The 24048-nt window shown below is 39.7% G+C and overlaps 2 protein-coding genes across 5 annotated transcripts in view; one reads left to right on the forward strand and one right to left on the reverse strand.

The window, feature by feature from the left end:
- Window positions 1-955: 955 nt before the first annotated feature.
- b3gnt7l (UDP-GlcNAc:betaGal beta-1,3-N-acetylglucosaminyltransferase 7, like) lies at window positions 956-3301 on the forward strand. Its single transcript, XM_085146688.1, has one exon. The coding sequence runs from the start codon at window positions 1325-1327 to the stop codon at window positions 2558-2560; it is 1236 nt and encodes a 411-aa protein (XP_085002814.1). The 5' UTR covers window positions 956-1324; the 3' UTR covers window positions 2561-3301.
- A 1877-nt stretch (window positions 3302-5178) lies between these two features.
- The window catches only part of cep104 (centrosomal protein 104), a 43668-nt gene continuing 24798 nt past the window's right edge, over window positions 5179-24048 (reverse strand). For 3 of the 4 annotated variants that reach the window (XM_085146682.1, XM_085146679.1, XM_085146680.1), the window contains 11 exons: window positions 19903-20079; window positions 14917-15117; window positions 14510-14605; window positions 14401-14415; window positions 14174-14261; window positions 12999-13071; window positions 12698-12806; window positions 12414-12552; window positions 10345-10412; window positions 8132-8219; window positions 5179-5464 (listed from right to left, as the gene is read on the reverse strand). In XM_085146682.1, the coding sequence (XP_085002808.1) occupies window positions 5334-5464; window positions 8132-8219; window positions 10345-10412; window positions 12414-12552; window positions 12698-12806; window positions 12999-13071; window positions 14174-14261; window positions 14401-14415; window positions 14510-14605; window positions 14917-15117; window positions 19903-20079 (1185 nt within the window). In that variant the 3' untranslated portion in view covers window positions 5179-5333. The remainder of the gene's footprint in view (window positions 5465-8131; window positions 8220-10344; window positions 10413-12413; window positions 12553-12697; window positions 12807-12998; window positions 13072-14173; window positions 14262-14400; window positions 14416-14509; window positions 14606-14916; window positions 15118-19902; window positions 20080-24048) is intronic. The other variant, XM_085146681.1, reaches the window with a different exon arrangement.

The following is a 24048-nucleotide window of genomic DNA, read 5'->3' on the forward strand; positions in this document are numbered from 1 at the left end:
TTAATTTTTTGACAAACTTGGCTTTCTCCACTTTTACGCCATCTCAGTGATTCTGCGGGAGTTGTTTCCACCCATCTCGTGACTTATGCTAATGAAAGGGGTTCTCGTGACACGCTGGTTCACAGTAAGCTCGTATTTCTCCGTGTTATTTTGTGAGATTGGACAATCATACGTAAAATGCCAGTTCACGCCATGTTTCAAAGTTTGGCTTTTGTTTAGCAGTGACGTATGAAGGAGGAGATTCCGGAAGTCGGATGCCGTTCCAATCGATGTCCACAAGATGGCGCAATAAGGTTTTTAAAGAAGCGTCTAATTCTTTTAGTCAGCCAACAGATCACACTGGCTTCGGTTTTAACAGCTATGTAATAATTTAGAACATACAGTTGACTCTGTCCGGTAACAAAACAATAAATAAACATAATTTAGAAATAATTTTATGTTCTGTCATTCATCGAACAGTTCCAGTCAGGAGGCTATTGATTGCCTCCCTCTCCTCCAGAGCAACCGACAACAACACGCGGCAACAGATGGTGGGGCCCCACGGATCTCGGCGTCACGGACTCAGTGTGGGATTGTTGTACGTTAGGAGACAGAAAACACCGAGAAAGCTCGAGGAGGGCTGTAGTCCAGTATTTCTCACCTAGCACTGGAATTAAAATTGGACTGTCAAACTTCTTTAGAAAATCATCATCGCTGTTCCTTTATAAACGCTGTGGTGTTTGTTTTATTCTTCACACGTAGATGGTTGTTGAATTATTTCTGAATCATTTCGTTGTATTTTAGTTTAGTTGTAGTCACTTGTAATCATGAAAATTAACGCGGATTAAAGGAGTTACTGATATTTAATATTAAGAATAAGATAAGGATAAGCGGAAGCGAATGGATGGATGGATGGAGAATAAGATAAGGTTGTGGTGGCTAGTGGATCGCAAAACCCGGTGAACACGTGTGTGTGTGTGTGTGTGTTAGACAGAGAGAGAGAGAGAGAGAAATGGGATATCTGCCGGTCCCAGATCAGTTTAGTTCATTGAGGGGAGGAGATATTTGGGGGTGGGGGGAGATAGTGGTATCCTCCATCAGGTCTCCAGATAGTCTGTGTGGAGCCAAACCCTGAGAAGAAGCTTCGGGACGAACTAGACAGCAAAGAGGGACGAATGTGTGACTTTTCTCTGCGCTGTCATGGTCAAGAAGTGGCCAAGGAGACACTTGACTGAGCGCTCTTACCCCGTGTCTTCGTGAGGTGGGACTGCGGTCTCCACTCGGGCGCACAGTTGTGAAACATTATGAAGGCATCTGAGGGTCCCAGCGTGTCACGGTGACAGCAATGGATCACTTTTTTCGTAGAAAGCGGATTCCCGCTTTTCTGAAACCCCTGTTGAGTCTGTCTCTGATCTTTGCGTCTTTTCTCATGATCCAAAAGCTGAAACTGTCGGAGAAAGACGCAGTGGGGGTTAAACATGTGAGGGATCCGGCCTGGTGCGGCTCTGAGTGTTTTTCATTCAAGAAGACAGTTGTGACCAGTTCGGGGACCTCAGATTCTCCCGTGCCCGTCAAGGATTTGGAGATACAGCGTGTCCCGAATGTAACTCGGTCTTCTTGGGACGCGCAGGTTCTCAACTGTAGCGCGGACGCATCGGTGAGGACCCAGGACTGGTTCCGGCGCTTGGACCAGAGATTTCACCAGTTTGTGCTTCACAGACACTGCAGGTATTTCCCCGTGCTCATCAATCACCCGGAGAAGTGCGCCGATGGAAACGTTCACCTCCTTGTGGTGGTCAAGTCCGTTATCGAGCAGCACGACCGGAGGGAGGCCGTGCGTAAAACCTGGGGGAAGGAGCAAACCGTGAATGGGAAGAAAATTAAAACTTTGTTTTTACTCGGAAGCCCAAACACGGGAAAAGACGCCAAGAACCTACAGAAACTGATCGAGTATGAGGACCAAATCTTTGGGGACATCCTGCAGTGGGACTTCATGGACACTTTCTTCAACCTGACTCTGAAAGAGGTAAATTTTCTCAAGTGGTTCTATATCTACTGCCCCAAAGTGCAGTTTATATTTAAGGGGGACGATGATGTGTTTGTGAACACGCACAACCTCCTGGAGCTCATCGACTTCAAAGTGGAGCAGCGCAAAGCGGCCAACTTGTTTATGGGGGACACCATCTCCAAGGCGATCCCCATCCGAAACCGACAGAGCAAATATTACATCCCCAAGGAGTTGTACGACAAGCCGTATCCACCCTACGTGGGAGGTGGGGGGTTTCTGATGTCCGCCTATTTAGCCCGAAGGCTGTTCGTGGCCTCGGAGGGCGTGGAGTTGTACCCCATTGACGATGTGTTTTTGGGGATGTGCCTGCAGAGGCTCCACTTATCCCCAGAGATGCATCCGGGCTTCAGGACATTCGGCATCACCAGACGCAGGGCGAGCACAATGAACACAGAGCCCTGCTTTTATAAAAACCTAATCGTGGTCCACAAACTGAGCGCGCAGGAGCTGGTCAGGATGTGGAGCGTGGTGCACAGCCCAGACCTGATCTGCGCACTAAAAACTTCGATATGACTGACAGAAAGTATAAATTAAATAAATTCACTAAATCTGAGCTCACGGAAAGTCTTCTTTGGCCGATCATACTTGATGATCTTTACGCAATCTGCGGAGTCACGTTAATTTTTCCTTTACCGTTACGCATGGGTCTAACATGGAATATGAACTGAATTTAATACTGTGTGTCACATTAAAACGGTTGATTTGTTTTCAGCTAACTCGGCAGGTTGGCGCTCTCCTCTCCACTTCTGTATGGGTTGATTTTCCGTTTTGTAAAAACCACTAGAGCACAGCTTTCGCATTGTGAAAGCATCCGTGTTTCTGTGCCATTCCAGACTGTACTGCCTTAATCTGAATTTAAAAAACTTATTTAGAGACGTAGATGTAATAAACCCACGGGTGTTCGTGCAGGTGCGAAAAAGACTGACTTGTTACATCTAAGTGTTTCCCTTAAGCTTTCTTTTCCGACTTCAGGATTTCATTGCAACGTTCAAGTGCAACATGCGACTACATGATTTACAGCATAGAACACACAGCTGCATTCATATTTGAATGATTATTTTATTGAATAGAAATTGTAAATTGTAAAAATCTAATTATGGGTATTTTAAAGATAATATATTGGTTCTGTTTTACCTTGTTTTGTAAGATTTACAGAGGCAGCCTTGAAACCAAAGAAACCACGTGTGTGTAACACTGTAAATTCATGTGTGTTAGTGTCAATAAAACCAGAGCTCTCTTGTAAACACTGAATAACGTTGCAAAGCTTGATTGATATGTGTTTTATATTGCTCAACAATAATCCTGGAAGTTGGACACTGCCCATTTTTTTAATACACAGGGGGCTCCTAAACAGAGCCGTGTATTACATGTAACTTTTATGGTGAAACACTAATGGGGAATTTTGATTACATGGAAGCACATGTGCAATAATCCCTGAATAATGATTTATTTAACAAATACATCTGCAGAAAAAAAGAAGTCAAAATGCTGTTGACTACAAATGCATGAACACAACTTATACATCTACTTTTGCTGCAGCTCTCAGTACAGAAGCATACTAAAGCAAGTTGTTTCCCCACTAATAAAACATACGCTCACATTAATGTTATTACAGTTTCCAGATACATCACAATCACTTTGTCATCATCATAACACTGTGCAGCACAACAGGAGCACAACTGAAGAGATAATTATAAACCAGGCTAAATGTTATATGTAGGATTTAACTTTCCAGCTTGTGATTCTATCACTTTGAAGCCAGTGATGTGATTCTGAACACTGGAGGGAAAACCATGTGGTGTACATACAGTATGTAGCATATTCATGTCCACTTCTTTCCTCATTCTAGCAGTGCTGTTTCACTCAGAGACCTTTGTCTCATTTTACTTCTACTTCATACGATCAGTAGGCATTGTGGAGGGAAGTAAGTCACTGCAGTGTGCTAGAAATACAGCAGTAAAACATTATCCTTTGGCAAAGTGCAATTTCTATATTGAATTATTATAAAAGGAAAGCAAATATGTAAACAGTTGGCTAAGTGTGAAGTCGACAGCAAAGCTTCCCTCAAAGCAAAGAACATCTTCCGCTTGTAACTAAACTGTGATCTCGTTCCTCCTCCTGTTACTGGGTGTGCAAGAAGGTATGAGTCATCGTCTTCTGAAGGGATGTAGCAATTAGACATATTTTTACTGAAACTGCGACGGTTACCCATAGAAGTTTCTCAACCCATTCATCTGGTGTAGTCCGATTCTACACAAGAAACTGTTGATTTTAGTTGTGCTCTGCAGCATAAACTTGCCAATCCTTACAGTGTTTAGAAGGTGGGTGGAGTTCCATGGGACAGCTAGCTATCTGCAAGGTGCATGGATCAGCGGATGAAATCTTAAAAGGTCCAAACTTGCACTAGCACATTTACACAGATGAAGGCAATAAGCCATGTTAGACAAGCAGTGAAGTTCTACATACTCCAAGAGGTTTGGCCTCTTCAAACTCTACAATTTGAAGGTTAGGATAAAATAAATGTTAACATGCTACACTTGTTTGTTTGTTTTTTAGGTGTGAGAAAATCATTGCGATAGCATGTTTATAAGCGAGAGCTTGTACTGCAGTTTAAGGATGTATAAATTATAAATTGCAGATAACCACTCAGAAACTAATCATAAAACCTCACTACACTGGTTGCATTAAGAGGGGTCAACTTCTAAAACACAAGCCTAAAGTTCTATCACCCTGTACACTGCTGCTTTACCTTTACACAAACTCTGTTTAAAATCCATCTTGTGAGTCACACAAAGTCACAGTTGGGAAGTGCGGTCCAACAGTGAGGGACTCCCCGTTAAAGCTGTACAATTCCTCTAAATGGCAGTGAAAAAAAGAGCCTCAAAACCAACAAATCCTATAAGGGGATTTCAGCAAACAGCACTCTGTGTGCCTATGCTTACTTCACAGGTGTGTGAGAGGCTAGAGGCTTGACGTGTAGTGTAAAGCATTTTCTGTTCTGTGTGAACATATCGCACATAACAGGATTAGAATTTACGTCATCGTCTCAACAATGGGTAAAACACCGTGTTGTAATTCTGTGATCTTATAAGACTTTAAATATATTAATGGCTTCAATCATAAAGTAATAATGGCTTTAAATATATTGCATATGTCAGTGAATACATCTGAAACGTCTCAAAAGTGCCCGAATGTGGAAATAATGGAGTGGGTGGGGTCATCTGGTACTGTTGGCTTTCTCCTGTTGAAGTGTGAGGGGACGTCTCTGGGCTTCTTCAGACCAGCTTTAACGCTTCCCTGGTGGATACCCTCTGGCCAAAGGAGCCAGTGATGGGATTCGGCTGCCCCTGCCCATGGGCCTGGCTCTGGCTCCATATGACCTGACCTGCTTTAGCTTGGTTCCACCGAAAGCTGTGCCTGGAAACACCAAAACACATATGCACAAACAAAATGGTACTTTACAGTAAACTGATAGAGGAATATTAAAGCAGGGAGCCTTTATATTATTGCATGCACTTTGTCATTAACCTCCCAAGACCTGGCCTAAAAATTACTTCGATATTTTGATTTTAGTTCCCAGATAATTTAAATTTCGTGGCTGAAAGGAAGGTGCTGTGGCAAAAAAAAATTTTCTTTTGTCTTTTATCTTCTGATGAATATAAACTCTTTCCCCCCATAAAGACAACATCTGACCACCTCCTCTCTACCCTTAGCGACCGGTTTTGACACATCAGTATTTACACATAAAGACGTGGTGTGATGACCATCAGAATAGTCTCTGGGGTTTTCCAAGTGTAGCTGCAAAGGGAGTAGATCACCCTCATCGCTTATGAGGCACACCCAGGCATTTTGTTCACTTGTTCTACAGGCCTGAAATAAGAAACTATGAGATCATTTTAACACATAATTCTAGATAGGTTAACTCTCTAAATGCATACATAATACTAACTCAAATCTATAAGGCACTAAGAATGATCATGGAAGGTATAACAAAGGGCTGAGTAAGGCAGACAGGATTCAGAATCATGGAAGGGGAGTCACACCTAGTGCTGTCAGGAGATGATGTGGAGGAGAGACAGACAGACCAAGAAGGTGAAAGCTCAGAGGATGATATTCCAGTATTTGAGGAGGCTAAGCAGCAGAAAAATGAGAATATTATGTAAGAAGTATTATGTAAGAAAGGGCTTTGAAAGAACCAGTAAAACTGTATCCTAGCTTATCTTAGTCATTAACCCAAATATGCTGAATAATGTTTTACGTTATAATGCTACCATTAAAAATTAGCAACTCCCTTTGAGTCGTGTGAGCTGATATTAATTTTTTTCGAAAACCTGGTTCACTATTGTCTGTTTGATGTATTCAGAGGACCAGCTATCTTGGTGATGATGGTTAGCATCATCCTGTTTTCCTGTTTAATGCTACATACTCCAAAATGTAAGTACTGTTTAAATATTGAATTGATAACGACAGGGGAGCTACAGTTTAATCCGCTTGTAGGATAAATATTATTAATCATACTGATCAACAGGATCAAAGAAGAAATCAAACTTTTATCTGATCTGTGTGTGCGTGTGTGTGTGTATTCTTATTACACATTCTAGGAATTATTATACCACAAAACTTCAAAGCCCTACATTAAATAATATGTATTATGTAAATGTAAGGTGAATGTGATCATTTTATTATTGCCCAGGCTCTTCAAAAGTTGGTGTATCCTCCTTTGAGCTTTCACCTTCACACTCTAATGTCTGGCCCTCCTCCACTTCCTCTCATGACAGCGCTACGTTGCACAATTTTGAGTAAAATCCTTTCCGTCTCACCTTGTCCTCCACCACAAAGGACACCGAATGAAAGTAACTATTTGATTTTTAGTAACAGAATCATAACATCTGTAAAAACCTGTTAGCCCAGCCCCAACAAATGAGTTGTCAGCAGATAGCACAGGATTTCCTCTTGGCAGAAGACGCTGTATTACATAAAAGTTCTCAGAGTCGTGCCCTCCACAGAGGACAAGAATAAATTGTTCAGGAGACAGTGGCGTGTCTAGAAAATTTTTGTTGGGGGGGCCAGGTAGGGGCACAGATTTGAAGAAGGGTGGCAGATGTAATTGGCAGATAATGTTAAAAAAAAAAATCTACCAACCGTTAACCATAATTCAATAACCCTATAAACCTAATAACCGAATGCGCTTTTAACTCTTATTAGAATGAGATTTTAACCACTACGGTGCAAAGTTTTTAGATACTGTGTTGATAAAGTACAAGAGATACAATCAGTGCTCTATCAGTGTTTATTCAGCATTCAAGGACAGCAATATTTGCATAGTATTTTTACTGACATATAGTGCACATATGTTTTGGGCAAAAAAAATTTTGAATATTAAAATACGAACATTTTTAACTTACAATTGGCAAATTAGCCAATGCCAATGCAAAACTTTATCTGCCTATTAAAAAAAGAAGATAATCTTCTTACAAACTGTTGTTTGATTTTGAAACAGGAAAAAAGTGGGGAAACAACTGAAAAGACTAACATTTGAATAAAACCTGAAAGTAAGTAAATACTTTCTATGCTGCCTTATGGCAAACTTTGGTAATATTGATGTATAAAGAACAACACTGGCTGATGATGAAATACAGTCAGCTGGCATGGTGACACTCCACTGTCAGGAGACTTAACAAAGAAACCTGTAATACTAGAAAGGCCAGTATAAACAAAAAGGTTTTGCGATGTCAGCATAACATAAATGATCCATGGCAAGTGTACAGTGGACTAAAGGTTCTCTGGCATCAAATAATGTAAACAGTAATACAGGCTGTTTTAGCATCACCACACAATCAGGTATGATACAAAAAAAACCCCAAAACAATCAATCACATTCTAGCATATATCAATCTAAATGATACACCAAAACCCATTACACTAGACTCCAAATTAATCTCTCACTATAATTTACATACATCCTTTTATCAACTGGGGGACAAAACCACAGTGGAAAACTGCTGAACGTGGGTGCTTTCTGTACCTGTCACAGTAAGCGTTGGGAAAGTGGCTAAAAAAACGGGATGTGTATGAATACTTTACCTTGTGCTGGCTGGGTTCTTTGGGATGCCGCAGTCCTGCGTGAGTTTTGTTTACAGCCCTCCCTGCCCATGAGGTGAGCCTTCCAGGCCTGGAACAGGGACAAAGTAGCTCAGTGAGTTTGCTCCTCTCCCAGGCACTTTCACGACTGCGACAACCATGGGGTTACTGTAGGCCCAGTCAAGGCCTGAATGGCTGCCCTCCCTACCTACTAACACTGCAGTCTTTCATTGGGCTTACAGCCTCTCCTCCAGCAAAGAGAGTGCAACTTTCTGTGAGTTTTTTCTCCCTTATGTGAGGGCGTGAAGTGAGAAACTGCATGCAGTGAGTCAAACTTTTAATGAGAGCACAAACGCATCGCAGGAAAGGCTCAATAACACTTTGCACGTGTCACCATGAAGTTGGAAAAAATGATGTGTATAATCTATATCTCATGTTTTGTTTAGGTTGCAAGGATTAAGAAGTTTAATCAATAATTATTCTTGTGATTCTTTGTCTTTTTTGAATCGTTCGTAACCCATATTTTGTCATACCAACAGGACTAAATGGATATTATTAAATACACCTGACAAGCAAGCTGTACTTATGTCATTAATATTATTACTGTTAAAAATATTTAGTGAAAACTCTGAAACCTCTTTCCTCATTCTAGTAATTCCGTTTCATTTAGAGATCTTCTTTGTCTCTTTTTACTTTGACTTCAGGCTGTCAGTATGTACTGAGGAGGGAAGTTAGTCACTGTAGTATGCAGTAAAGCATCATTCTTTGGCAATGTGCTTTTCTACATAGAATATTAATGAAAGGAAAGGATATTTGTAAATAAAGGGCGATCGAGTCAAACTGTTGCATTTATCCATATATAAAAAGGACCATTACTACATTATGTTTACAACTTTGCTTTAGTTACATTTCCTTTTTTTTCCTCGGAAAAAATTAAACATCTGCTCTACAGATTCTACCAAGGGACATTAAGTAATATATGACATCCACAAACTTTCCGAAAACATTCACACCTTTAGGTCTTTATGCCCTGGTCTATTAAGTGTCTCAACAATGTTGCTGCTAACTGAGGCAGGCGGGGCGAGCACACTTGCAGGAAGACTGTGTCTTTGAAACATGAGTTGCATGATTCATTAGGCCCCACAAAGACACAAACCAGAACGAAAGATGAATGAAACGGAGAACCAAGCGTTGCGTCTCCTTGTGAGACAGAGAATCTTGTTCGCTCCGTATCCACTTTCAGCTTCCCAGACACACCAAAGAGAAGCATGGATAGCTGTGCGACTCCAAAAGCACTGAAATACACAACTATTATCCCTGTGTTTATATTACATTCAACAACTTCTATTCAAGTGTGTATTCAAGGTTTATTTATATTTCCCATTTGACGCAGTGACTGTCAAATCTTCAATAGAAACAAACGGGATGAAACTTTACCTACATAATACTGAGCTGTGAACTGCGTCAGCAGCCAAACTGCCGCTGTTTCAAATACAATGTGGTCTATTTTGCAATTGTAGGAAGATGAGATGTGTTCATTGTCTATGTGTGAATGTGTTTCTAATCCACACTGCAGTTATTATTAATCTCTGGTTCTCGTCCACAGGGCATCTTTGTTTTGTATCCCTCCTCTCGCCCTTCCCTAAGCCTGGTTCTGCTGGAGGTTACTTCCTGGGAAAAGGGAGTTTTTTTTCTTCCCACTGTTGCCAAGTACTTGCTCAAAGGGAGTCACCTGAGTGTTGGGGTTTCTCTGTATTATTGTTTACCTTACAATATAACTTGCAGCTTTGCAGTGACTGCTGTTGTGATTTGGTCATATACAAATAAAATTAATTAAACTGAATAATCTGTATCCGGTTAAGTTTTATCTATGAGCAGCTAATCAGAATCTTTTGTCTTTAGTTCTTCTGAGACTAGCAGGAATGTGAGGAATGTGATTGTACTTTCTTCATCTTCTCAGTGAAACAGCCCATTAAGAACAAAGACTTTGCTTTCTTTGAAGTCCTTAAAGGTCAACATTAGCTGTCCTTTACTTCAACACCTGTTTGCTGCTAAAGCCTCGTTTGTGAAAGGCTTCTCTGTTTTACTATATGTGAAGCATTTCTACTTCTGCTTCTGACAAAGAAGATTTCTGCATATGCCAATAAATCAATGGTGAAACTTGTTGCCATTATTTCATAATTAACTAACTGACTTGTGCAAGTACACAGTCTCACCTCCTCTCCGGGCGTGAAGTTGTTGTGACACAGAGGACAGTGGTTGGAGCCTTTACCCAAAACGGGGGCTGAAACACAAAGATGACACCTTCAAGTCAGCTCTTACAGAATTACAGAAAAGTTCCCATAAATGAATTTAGAGTACTGAAAGAAAGCTGCTTGAAACAAAACACAGCTTTGAGCACTGGGTCTATTGTGGGAAATGTATGCTTATGCACAAGTGAAAGTTTAGTTTATCTGCCTAACCAACAGGAACTACTGTAAAGAAAAGGCTTGCCGTGTCAATTACTCATGGAACATTTGGAGAAGTATTGTAAGCCTTGCAGTGTTTTATTGCAGAATATTGAAGATGCTGGTTTTGTGAACATGTGTAAATGCGATGCAGCAACGGTACCCAACTATGAAAAGAGAGGTTACAAACTCTCAGACGGAACGGTTCGATAATTTGAGTCAAACGCAATCAAAGAAATGTACAACCACAGGGTGCTAAACCCAAAGTCAGTGGAAGAAACCCAGAGAAAATCGAGTTAAAACCAGGAGGAAAAGTACACGAGGGGAAGAAGGTTTATCTATAGGGGAATAATTAATCACTATTTCAGGAAGTATGCCTTCTGAAACTAATAAAATGCTGAAATCTGACTGAGGAATTTTTTGCAGTAAAATAAGGAAGGGAAAATCCCAACACAGACATGGATTAAGAGAAATGTAACTAAAGGATAACTAAATAGCTAAGTTCCTGTAAAACTGCAAAAAAAACAAAACAAAAAACAAGGAAGCTGTGGAGCTGGCTGCTTTGCAGACCTGTTGTTTGCAGGCCTACGAGTCAGACTAATCATTCACTCCAAATGATATGCAGCCAAATAGTCAAGACTTTATTTGCATGCTAGTTTGCTTGTCATGTTTCGGCTGTGTGCAGGCAGGAATTGGACCCAAACGCAAACTCACGAGAAACGGGATTTAACTCAAAATGGCAGCTTTTATTGCTGAACAAAGAACGTCTACAAAACCTAAACTGAGAAAAATCTAACAAAACACACACAGGGAGACGCAGGGCGAAACACACAGCATGAGGGAGCTCACGACACTGACACAGAGAAACACAGGGTTTAAATACACTGGGAAATAACGAGGGGAATGAGACACAGAAGGGGAACACAGCTGGGAGAAATCGGACATAACGGGACCCAACGACACTCAATACATTCACGTAGGACACAGACCTTCAAAGTAAAACAGGAAATGTAACATAGACGCAGACTTGACCAGGGGAGACAGAGCAACTAAGAAACACAGAGAACAATAACAGGGAGACACAGAGGGCGGCTAACTAAATACTAAGAAAACTAAAGAGAATACAAGAAAGCCAAACTAAGACACTGGACTAAAGAATAAACTGGGGCAACAAAGAGAACTAAGATCATAATACAAAAACTCAGACACAAGAAACTCAAAACACTGGGTCACCGACCCAGGACCGTGACAGTGCTCCAGGATTACAGAGTTAAAAATGTAAATAATGATATAAATAAATAAATAAATAAATAGTACATTTACAGAGAGCATGCAACTCAGTAGAAATCTTCTTTTAGCGTGTATTAGTTATTGTTATTATTGGACCTCACCTCCTGTCGCCTGGCTAACACCTGACTAACAAATCCAGGGTAATATACAAGGTTAGGAAAATGACATGTTTTTAGAATGTAAATGTTTTGTTTTTGTTTTTTTCTTCCCAGTTTATTATTTCATATAGTTAAACCAAAATAGATCCAACCTTGAATTACCAAAGATTAAAAAATAGCTGCATTATATATTATGGAACTGCTGCCTTATTACTATTATTGGATATTCACTGGTTCAGTTTTGATTTTATGAAATTGTCATTCGCTGTCATGTACAGTTTTTTTTTTTCTCAGTTACACTCATATAAGTGAGGCCTACCATGCACAGACCAAGGTCTCACAATCATTCCTGCCTACCATTTTGCCACCTAATAATGAAAGTGATAACAGAGAAATATAAAAAAAAAATGAGTCAGTTTCCTGCTGCATGGAAAATCAGAGAAAACTCACGATTGCAGCCAGGACCCTGAGCGTGGTGAACCAGGTCCTCGCTGGCCACAGCCTCTGAGCAGAGTGGGCACTGGCTGAATTTGGACCTGTTTTCACATTCACCCAGTAGGTGCTCCGTAAGGCTGGCTATTTCAACTACCTGTGAACACAATGCAAAGCTATACTCAATCAACTTGGTAATGCAGTACAGATACTTTCAGCAGCTGGATCTAACTCTTTGACTTCAGCTCTATAACAGAAGTGAAAACCTAGTGAGAAAAATAAATAAAAAATTAGCAGTCTACCTGTCGACATTCGTCGCAACGCCGCAACATCGGACAATGTTTCCAGTAGTGAAGGTCCAATCCGTCTTCTGTGAAAGACTCGTCTTTTTTACCGCAGAATATACACAAGCTACAACAGAGTGTAAAGTTAGAGGATCAAAGGGTACCAAAGTTTACCAAAGGACAATTACTGAACACAACATGAAAGATAAATGAATACCTCGACTGGAAAAAGCAGTGAATACACACTAAAAACTAAAACTCTCAAAAAGGAAGGCCATTTGAGTCATATATATAGCTTACAGGATTTTAAGGAACATACTTGTCCAGACAGTTGATTGATTGTTGGACATCACAACTTTCCATCCTCTTGTTCTGGGACCCTTTTGTGAGAGCTGGAAATTAATAAGACAGTTATCTGTAACAGCCAGCACTACTGAATCAAAACCCATATCGTAATTCAGAATTTGCATGACTGATGTGTTATTCTATTAACCCTACAATGCCCTTTGTAACGTATTTGATACATGAGTTTCTGAGACCTCTATCTCATCAACATGATTAATACTTGCCATAATTTCAAAATGTTATGGAAAAAACTTTTTTTTGTCTAAAATTAACATTGTTGTTAACAAAAAGTTAACAAAAACGCCCAATCTATTAAATGCGATGCAAAAAATATATAATAAAAATATATCATACACAACATGATATGCAAATAAAATTGTGGATTTTATTATAAGGGTTAATAAACATCTCAGTTGCAAAAAAATCCTAATTTTCTGGCTATTTTTTGATGGGGTGGGTCTTACAGGGTTAACAGACCTTTGTGTTTCTACACACTTTCACAAACCCTACCTGTCAAATTTTAAAGCTATTCAAGCAAAGGTAATACTCACACATGCTGATATAAATTTTTTTGCACCATTATTTCTGTATCTAAAGGCACAGCAACATACATAATTTAGTCAAGTGCGTGAGGAACACACTTAAGGTCTCTATCTCCAAATCTGTCAGTGGTATAACAATTAGATTATAAATTCTGAGGTCGTAGATGCCGTCTGCATACTGTTGTTATATGATGTCTTTTTTTCACATATAACAATAAACTTGAATATAAACACTTTTTCTTTTCATTTTTAAGCTCTCATATCTATAAAACCATTGATCTGATTATCGTAGTCTTATGATACACAGTAAGCCACATAAATGGAAATCTGTGTTATAAATTTCAACCCCCTCAAAGTCCTCAAAATTGTTCTTTTGTCAAAATTGCTGGAGGGGGGGGGGTCAGGTAAATTACAGCTCAACATAAGGCTAACTGTGACTTGAAAACACCTTTCCAACTACTGTTTGCATATGAGCAGGGCCTATTTCAAAACAATGACCTTATCGGCACATCCTTGTCAGCACATAGAAACAAATATCCCTTTTGTGCATTGCCTCAGACCTGCAGATGTGAGTAGGAACTGAAGTGTGCTTTATGTAGGTACATACTTCCTTTGCCAGCTTTCTGGGAATCTTTCTCAGCTTTGTGAACTTCTCGTTTGGCTATTTGTCCTTTGGTGCTTTCATTGCCTCTCTCCTTTACAAGCAGACAAAAATATATATATATATGTGTAAGAACAAGTTCCAAAAAACAAGACATGCAATCATTTGCCTTTAATTGAGACAGGGCATAAAGTGAGGCTATAATGTGTAAGTGTTATATGCATGTGAATTACTTGGTGTGTGACCACCTACGAGGTAAAAAGACAGTCTGGAGTCAGAAATAGAAATTAACAGTTGTTATGAGATGTGATATCATTGCAGACTGATGACAGCGCAACATACTGTGATCTCTTTTAAGGCAGCCAGCTGCTCCTGAAGAGAGTGGATCTCCTCCTTCTCCTTCTGTCCGTCCGGCTGACCCCCACCTTTCTTTAAAGTCTGGGAGAAGGTGGCAAGCCATTAGTCCATTTCATATTCAGTTCTCTACCATGCTTACCTTCTATCCACTCATTTTCATCCTGTAATTGGTAGCTTTTTACACATTATTACCCTTCATTTCTTCATCTCTTGTTATTAAGGTCTAGAATTAAGGTTACACACACCTAAAGCTCTTCAGACTGAGGCTTTAGGTGCTATTTTATATAGCCATTCAAATTCTGGGGTAGTTTTAATATTCTTTTTTTAAGAAGAGAAGATACCAAGTATAAGATAAAAATTAAATACCAGCAATGGGGAAAAGAAACACTTGCCTGAGTCTCTACCAGCTTTCCATCAATCTTGGCAAAGCCATCAAAGAGGTTTTTGTAGAGGAAGTTCTTTCGCACTGCAGCATCGTCGGGTGGAAGGTAGCTTAGGACGGCACTTCTCTCCTTTTGGTACACAGATAAGATGATTCGCACTGCCAGCTCTCGAACTGTTGATGCGCTGTGCGCCAATGCCACTGTACAGAACTAACAGGGAACAACAGGGTTTCCACAAACATGAAAAGGTCTATATTATTATTCAATTTCTAATCCAAAATATGCCCCAAAAAATTATATAATACACTGAGGTTGAAATATTTAGGGATAATTAGGGATCATCACTTGAGCGACGCACGTCAATCAATTTATGTGCTGACGTCACAATTCAGATTTGAAAAACTATGTGAAAAATCTTTAAGCTGCATTTTTCCAAGCTAAAAACAAAAAGCCAACAGCAAAGTGCTCAAAACAGTCCAGACTATACCATTTAAAATAGCTAACGTCAGCTATCATGCTTACAGACTGGCACAATGAACCATATATAATATCCATTTGGGTGGTCAATGTTTTTGTTTAAAGACATACCAGATTTCCAGAAATACTAAAAGTACCACACAGCAACACCAATGTCCAGTTTAGTACGTCCAGTCCAATGAGCTATCATTTAGATGAGTGAAATCCTAGTATTTTATTTGCTTGTTACTTAGAACATACAGTCAGTGGATGCAGCTTAATAAACTAAGCCAGCTATCATTAGTTGTTAAATTACTACTGTAACATGAATATGATCATTTTTGGTTAAAAAAGAAAGAAAAATATGAAAGTGGTGAAAATGAGGTATCAAAATGTCCATAAAACAGTGTGTTGTCAATGTGGCTACATCCATCTTTTGTATACAGTCTACATGCAAAACACTACAGGACAGTGTTTGCATATTTGGAAGCGCGGAAGACAGTGGATGGATGGATGAACAGACCTGGGCTATGAGAAAACCATTTAAAATCTGATTACTGGCCTTCTACAAGCTTACCTTGTTAACTGTTTCAAACCTGATTTCTTTGGGAAAATATTACATCTAAGAACCAAAAAGACTTTGTGCATTACCCCTTTCCTTCTACCATTAAACCTTTATACTGGAACACATACTTCTAAATGATATCTAAATGTATTCACAAAAAAATTAATAAATGAAAAACTCATCTGATTTGCAAAAAAACCACCCCCTTTAACAAACTAAAGAGAACCTGTTCGATCGATATCTGCAACAGATTCCGTCATCTATCTTTAAACATTTTTAGCATTTGAAAGCCACCTCAGGAGATACACACCCTTTGTTTTTCTTAGAAAGGTCACGGATGTGTTAAGCCAGCGGTCCCCAACCTTTTTTGTGCCACGGACCGGTTTATGCCCGACAATATTTTCACGGACCGGCCTTTAAGGTGCCGCGGATAAATACAACAAAATAAAACTAGTACCGGTACCGAAAAAAAGAAGATTTATTCATAACACACGTGAAAAGACCCAGGAAAACCGAGTTAACGATAAAAACGATAACAAAATAACGCTGAAAACCGATAAAAACCCTGAAAACCACAAATTTCACACCTGAGCCTCACCTCTCGCGGCCCGGTACCAAACGATTCACGGACCGGTACCGGTCCGAGGCCCGGGGGTTGGGGACCGCTGTGTTAAGCTACATCCATATTTACTTACACTCTACAGTATCCGATTTATGCCCAGTTTAGCTTCATGTACAACGTTGTTGAGAGTCCTTTCAGAGGGGTGACACTCATAATATAAAATGAACTTATTATCCAGCATAATTGCTGTGAAGACAGGGACGATAGAAAGGCCATCCTGCCAGTGGAGGACATTAACATTGAGAAGTAAAGTGCGTACAAAGGCCACCCATCCCTTGCTCAACCGGCTCAGGGACAGCATGCCATTATTCTCTGTTGTATCTTTCCATTTCTCATTTTAATTATAGGAAATTCAATCACCCCCTTTTTTCACTCTGGCTTCCACCTCAGAGTAGATCACCCTAGCAACAGTGGAAGAAAAAGGAAATATGTTAGCTAAACCGTAGCTGAGCTGTCGAGGGGGACAGTCACAGGAGCCAAAAGACACGATAAACTAGAAAAACTATCTAAGGGCCGTGAACACGTGAAGGTGTGGTTAACAGTAACATGTGTGGAAGGCTTTGAATGGAAATGATATATATGGGGATTAAACATGTTTGTAAGTTTTGTGAAATATGCTCACACTCCAAAAAACGATTCTTCATGCTCAATAAACTTGAAATAAAATTCTGAGTAAAATGCTACTGAACTATACATAGTCAAATATGTATTTATTCAAATAATTACTCATTATGGAAAATGTGCTTGGTATGAACTGAATGTATACCAATCAAGTAAATTTCATTTGACCAGATTTCATTAAATCTCACATTTTACGCTGTACTGATGTAACAGAATTGAAAAACTTCCATGAACGAGGATGGAGTTTTCTTTGCTCCTGAGCTGTGGCCTTAAAAAGTATTCTGAACTACTACAACAGTGAAGTTGACCTTTTGCATGTAAAACCTTATCACTTCAAAGTCTGTCACAATCAGTATCTGGGGTTTTTCCAACTGAAAATGACCTTGATATTCAACTGTCAGCAGTTCATCCTTCATGTGAATTGAGCACTTGTGCTCGTGTCTTTTTAAAGGGAAAAAACATTTTAGGTGCTTCATCTGCCAGATTCAGTCAATTCAGTAACTTACCTAGCTGCTAGAGCAAATCAAATGAAGCTATGTATGTTTTGCAGTATCATTCAGGTCTTTCTCCCTAAGTGTGACAGAAATACGATAACAAGGGAAAGTACAGTACTGCAAGGAACGCTCACATGCGCAGTCACCACAATGATGATACGGGCTCAGCGTTGTGGTTTGTCATGATTGCTTTTGTACCCTCAGGAAGAGTGTAGCAGTTCTGTGTTTGCGCGACAGGGATAATTCAAGCAGCCAGCCTGAACACTCTATTCCTTCAAAATGAAAGTTGCATTACTTATTGTTATGTATCAGACTGAAACTAAGCCAAACCATTTCTATTTTTCTGTCTTCACCGTGAGAAATATCAATACCTCTGTTGCAATTTCTCTGATGATGGTTTGTTAAAAGTGCCCGATGTTAACAAGAAGTCTGCGGGTAAAATAGCTCTAAATCTGATTAGCAAGGTGGATTAAGGGATATTGAAGGGAAATATCGGGGACAAGGCAACTAAGTAATAAAAATAACTGGCAATTCATAAAATTCTCATTGACTTTCAGTTTAAACATGCTGTCTGCTCGTGTTTTACATGAAAGCAGAAAGTGTGACAGTCAGGAAAGAAGCGCAGCGGTCCTGTTACATCTCAATTCAGGCAGAAAATATTTTCCAAGCAAACACATCTGGCAGTCAATACAAAAAAGGGTCAGGAGCTATGCAAGCATGCCCAAGCATGCAAACACAGTCCGTGCAGTTCCACCTATGTGGCTTTGGTTTCAATAGGCGGAGAAACTCAGAGGACAAACCTAACAATTTGCTCAAGACTAGGGCTGAATTGGGAGTGGGGCAGGGTGGCGGGGGTGGTAAAGTAGGAGTGGTTTAAAATTTAAACCACTCCTACTAAAAATGTGGGTAATTTAAAAATTACCCACATTTTTAACAGATTCATGAAATCCTTTCCATGAATCCAAGAGCACCTTAAGTTTACTTCATATCTGAATTCACACACTGGTTGGAAAAGCACCGGATTGCAAATGCATGCTTTTCTCTCTCGTATCTTGACTAGCTCAGCTAATTTAAAAGACCAGGATGTCTTGGAGAAACATGATAATAATGACACGAAAGAAGAAAAAAAACTTTTGGAATGAGACACCTGCTATAAGTGTCTTGATGTAATCTCTAATCTCAGCCTCAAAGCTGGTCCAATATGTTAAACTGCACAGTGGACATACATCTGAACATTAAGAAATTTTCACATTTCAGCACCGGCGGTCGTACACGTACATCACAAATTCTGCAGTTTTTGCACAGTTTGTGAGCCTTTACCACGAGGTGCACACAGAAAAACTAAATCACTAAATACTTTGTTCATATTCTGAGTTTTCCTCAACAGAAATCCTTTAGCTAAATTAATAAAACTGACCTCATGTTATATGTGTCCCTAGACATGCTGTCAATCTACCGAACAGCACATACTGTAATACTGCAAGACTGTGGCTTGTTCTTTTACTGTTGCCAGAATAAGTTAATAAAATTGAGAGTAACATTAATTTGAAAGTGACGCATGTCTGAACAAATGACTAAAGCCAGCAGCTTTACATGTACTGGTTCTCAAAAAGGTTTCGGAGAGGAGTACGAGACAGTTTGTTGGCCTGCTTCGGTTTAACAGTTGGATAGTTTGCACATAGATATTAGGTCACTGCTGGAAACCAAAGGAGTGCAGGAGACGTTAAAGAGGGTGCCAGCAGTGACAACATTGACTCAGCTGACTGGACATTACTGAGGGCCTGTTTACGTAAATGAATGGCCACAGAAGGCCTGGGAGGGACTGCTGCTTTTCTGTAAAGTCGCACCATAACTACTGACCCAAATTTAACAGAAAGTCAGTTTATAGGATCTTTCCTTATCCTTTTCTACTTTGAAGTGGAATGACACAGATTTCCATATTTTATATAGTTTATATAGTACATATCATGCTCTAGTTGCGCTTTCCGGAAAGGAATTAACTATGGATTGAAACACTGCCTTCAATAAAAACAGCAGTCAAGTTAATTATTTATCTGTGTATGTGTATCTTTTTATTTGAGCTTTTGAAATGTTTAATCATTTAAACAAAGTTTGTCCTACTTGACCTAGTAGGCTTTATTTAATTGCACACCCAAAGAAAACACATTAGTACATACATATTTATAAATGACATAATTATCACACCAAACATATTTATTATGGTTCAGGTTGTTTACCGTCATGACATTTTCCAGGGTGAAGCCAGAGTTTTCTGTACCAAGTTCAATGAGCAGTTTCTCGAGTAGCTCAGCCCGACTCTCAGCCAGGCGAGAGGGAAAGTTGGATTTGAAGGGTTTCACCAGCTCACCAGGGATCATCTGCAGGGCCCTGACATCCTTCAGAACAGCAATTTCCTACATGAGGGACAAGAGAAATAGACAGCAAGTTTTAAGGGGGTGTAAATCACGCGATGTATTTGTAGACTTGTACCTGCAAATGAAGTAATGCAAGTGCTATGTACCTCAAACAAATTACAGTGTATGCTTGTGATGCTGCACACTGTAATTTGTCATTCAACATTGGCCTCTGGCATAGGCACAAGTCATGACAGAAAATACAAGCTGACAATCGGGGTAAAACTGAAGAAGGGTCTTAGAAAACCCTGTCATTGTTTTAACCACATCAGGTGAATGGAATGTATGTTGGAAATATAGGAAGTATATCCCTTCACCCCAACAGTAAGGAATATACTTTCTTCTCACATGTTCATCACTCCTACTCTCGTCTGGATTATTTTTTGGTCAGCAGCTCACTGCTGAGTGACATTTCAGACACTGAGATTCACCCTATAGCTGTCAGCGATCATGCTCCTGTATCTTTAACACTAATACACAAGAATAATACTACGCCAAGTAAAAACTGGAGATTTAACACATCACTACTTAAAGATGAAGACTTTATTAAATATTTTAAAAAGGAATGGACTTCATATTTAGACTTTAATGACACTCCCGGAACATCTGCTTCTGTTCTATGGGAAGCAGGAAAAGCTGTGATGAGAGGTAAAATAATTTCTTTCTCATCACACAAAAAGAAAGAAGAAAACAAAAATATTCAGGAATTAGAAAAAACCATCAAATCCTTAGAAGAAGCCTACGCGTTCCACCAAGATCAAGAAATAATGAACAAAATATGCAAAGCAAAACTAGAATTAAATGAAATTATTAATAGAAAAACACAATTCCTTGTACAAAGACTTCGCTTGCAGAATTTTGAACACAGTAACAAACCAGGTCGATTTCTAGCAAACCAGTTAAAAATAAATAAAGAAAAAACAACTATATGTGCCACTAAAGATTTATCAGGGAACACAATATATGACCCTGGAAGAATAAACAAGATTTTTAGGGATTTCTATGAAACTTTATATTCACCACAAATAAACCCGTCTAAAAATGAAATTGATTTGTTTCTTGACAACGTAACTCTTCCAAAATTACTAGACAGTCAAGCAATGGCACTGGATTCGCCACTGACGCCAGGTGAACTCCAGGAAGCCCTGATAAGTATGCCCATTAATAAAGCTCCAGGTCCAGACGGCTTTCCTGCAGAATTCTACAAAGAATTCTGGACAATTTTGGCACCAGTATTCCATGGAATGTTGCAGGAAATCAAGAAAAATGGCAGACTACCACCAAATATGAATTCTGCTAACATTAGTCTCCTGCTAAAACCAGGAAAAGACCCTTTATTTCCCTCAAGTTATCGTCCAATATCCCTTATAAATGTAGACCTTAAAATAATCTGCAAAGCTCTCTCAAAGAGATTAGAGAAAATAACCCCCCTCTTAATTCATCCTGACCAAACTGGTTTCATAAAAGGTCGGCACTCCTCAACAAATACTCGTAGATTTCTTAATTTAATAGACTACTCATACAATAAAAACATTGAAACCATAATATTATCTCTAGATGCAGAAAAAGCATTTGACAGAGTTAACTGGAAATTTTTATTTGCAACTTTACACAAATTTGGTTTTGGAAACTCTTTCATAAATTGGATAAGAATATTATACAATTCCCCAACAGCTCGTATCAGAACAAATGACCAGACATCCTCCAGCTTTTGTCTCCTGAGGGGCACCAGACAGGGATGCCCACTCTCCCCTTCACTTTTTGCAATTTTTATCGAACCTCTAGCAGCAGCACTTAGACAGGCTACAACAATTAAGGGCATAAAATGTAATAACGTAGAACATAAAATCAGTCTCTATGCAGATGATGTGTTGCTTTTTCTGCAAAACTCACAAATCAACCTCTCTGAGGTAATTACTCTAATAAACTGGTTTTCAAGAGTTTCAGATTATTCAATTAACTGGCCAAAATCTACAGTTCTTCCCATTAACTGCTCCTTCCACAATTCATCTTCTGCCCCACTACAATCTGGAAATATTAAATATTTAGGTATTATTGTTTCTCCTAAGCTTTCAGACTTAATTAAATTAAACTACATCCCACTTCTAAAGAAAGTAGAAGACGATCTGACTAGATGGAAATCTCTACCCATATCACTCATGGGAAGGGTCGCCACTATAAAAATGATGATCTTGCCAAAAATAAATTACTTATTTTTAATGATCCCTAACAAACCATCACAAGATTGGTTCAGATCTCTGGATTCACATATTTCTAAATTCCTTTGGAAAGATAAACCCCCGCGCATCAGCTTAAAAACGCTACAAAGAACCAAGGATAGAGGAGGACTAGATCTGCCTAATTTTCACCAATACTTCTTAGCCAACAGGCTTCAGTTCATCTCAGAATGGTTAAAATGTACCCTCTTAGATGAGCCCTGGCTAGATGTTGAACAGGCACTATGCAATGATCTAGAGATTTCAGACCTACCATTTATTAGCTCAAACATCAAAAGACATGAATGCTTTAAAAGCATCAACATCAGCTTTTCTCTGTCAGCATGGTGGGAGTTTCTAAAAATAACGGAGTCTTCATTAATCCCATGCAAACGTACACCTATCTGGAATAACCCTGACATATTACAAAACAAAAATATGATTAATTTCCCAGAATGGAGTTGTAAAGGAATTAAATACTTAGAACATATATTAGAGGGAACAGAATTTATTCCATTTGACAGACTAGTTACACAATATGGGATCAACAAGAAAAGATTTTTAGAATATCAACAAATTAAATCCATAGTAAAAAAGAAATTTAACCTCAGTCAAGTTGAATTACAAACACCACCAAGTGTGGTTCAATTTCTTACTCTTAAATCCCCCAAACTATTATCTAAAATATACAGAACACTTTCTAAAATAGATGAATCAATATCCCTTCCTATTGCAAAGTGGGAAGCAGATTTATCAGTCAGCTTAGACCAAAACGTCTGGTCTCAGATTTGCTTAAAAACCTTTAAATTTATTAAAAATCCCAATCTGCAATTAATACAATACAAAATACTGCATAGAGTGCACTATACAGGTCATCGAATGTTTAAGATGGGCTTTACATCCGCCAACAACTGCTCACACTGTCAAGGCAATACACCAGACAGTTACATCCACGCTCTTTGGTTCTGTCCACCAGTGCAGAAGTTTTGGCACGAGATATGTGAGGACTTATCAAAGTGTCTGAAATGTAAAATTCCAACCTCCCCTTTAGTACGCTTGTTGGGAAATTTGGATGATGTCACTACAGAAATTAATACAGTCCACATGGTTTTTATTGCCCTATGCATCGCCAAGAAAACGGTCCTCATGAACTGGAAAAATAAAAATAATCTTAATTCTAGCCAATACAGAAACTATCTAATAGATCACATTAGTCTCGATATAGCCTCTGCCACCACATTAGATCAATCCCTCTGGGCTCCTTTGATCGGCTCCATCACCTAGCGGGGGTGGGGGGTCGTGGTTTGGTCCCGCCTTGGCTATTGTGGTTGATGTGGAGGTTGGGATGGGCTTAGGGCACCTGGAGGACCCCTAGAGACGTTATCCCTGGAGGGCTTAACCCGGGGGTTGTGTTCATAACCTGGTTAGTGGCTCTGGTCGCTCTCAGAGGTTGTTCTCCTCGTGGCCGCGTGCAGCGGGGCTGGAGGATGGTCTGTGCTGGCGGACGTAGGTTACTGGCCTGGTGGCCTGGCTGCCCCTGAGTGGATCCGGGGCGGGCGTGGGGGTTTGGGGTTCGGGGGTGCTTCGCCTCCGTGCTGGGGCTCTGGCTGGGCCTTGGGGGCTTCGGTCCTCGTCGGTGTGTCGCCGAGGTTGTGGGCGGGTGGGTGCACGGGGGCTCAGCCCTGGCGCAGGGGGCCTCTTGTGCATCGGCCTAACCGGGGGGCTCTTGAACTGGCAGGGAGGTTGTTCCATC

Source organism: Neolamprologus multifasciatus, chromosome 20 (assembly GCF_963576455.1).
Source record: "Neolamprologus multifasciatus chromosome 20, fNeoMul1.2, whole genome shotgun sequence".
NCBI classification, from domain to species: Eukaryota; Metazoa; Chordata; class Actinopteri; order Cichliformes; family Cichlidae; genus Neolamprologus; species Neolamprologus multifasciatus.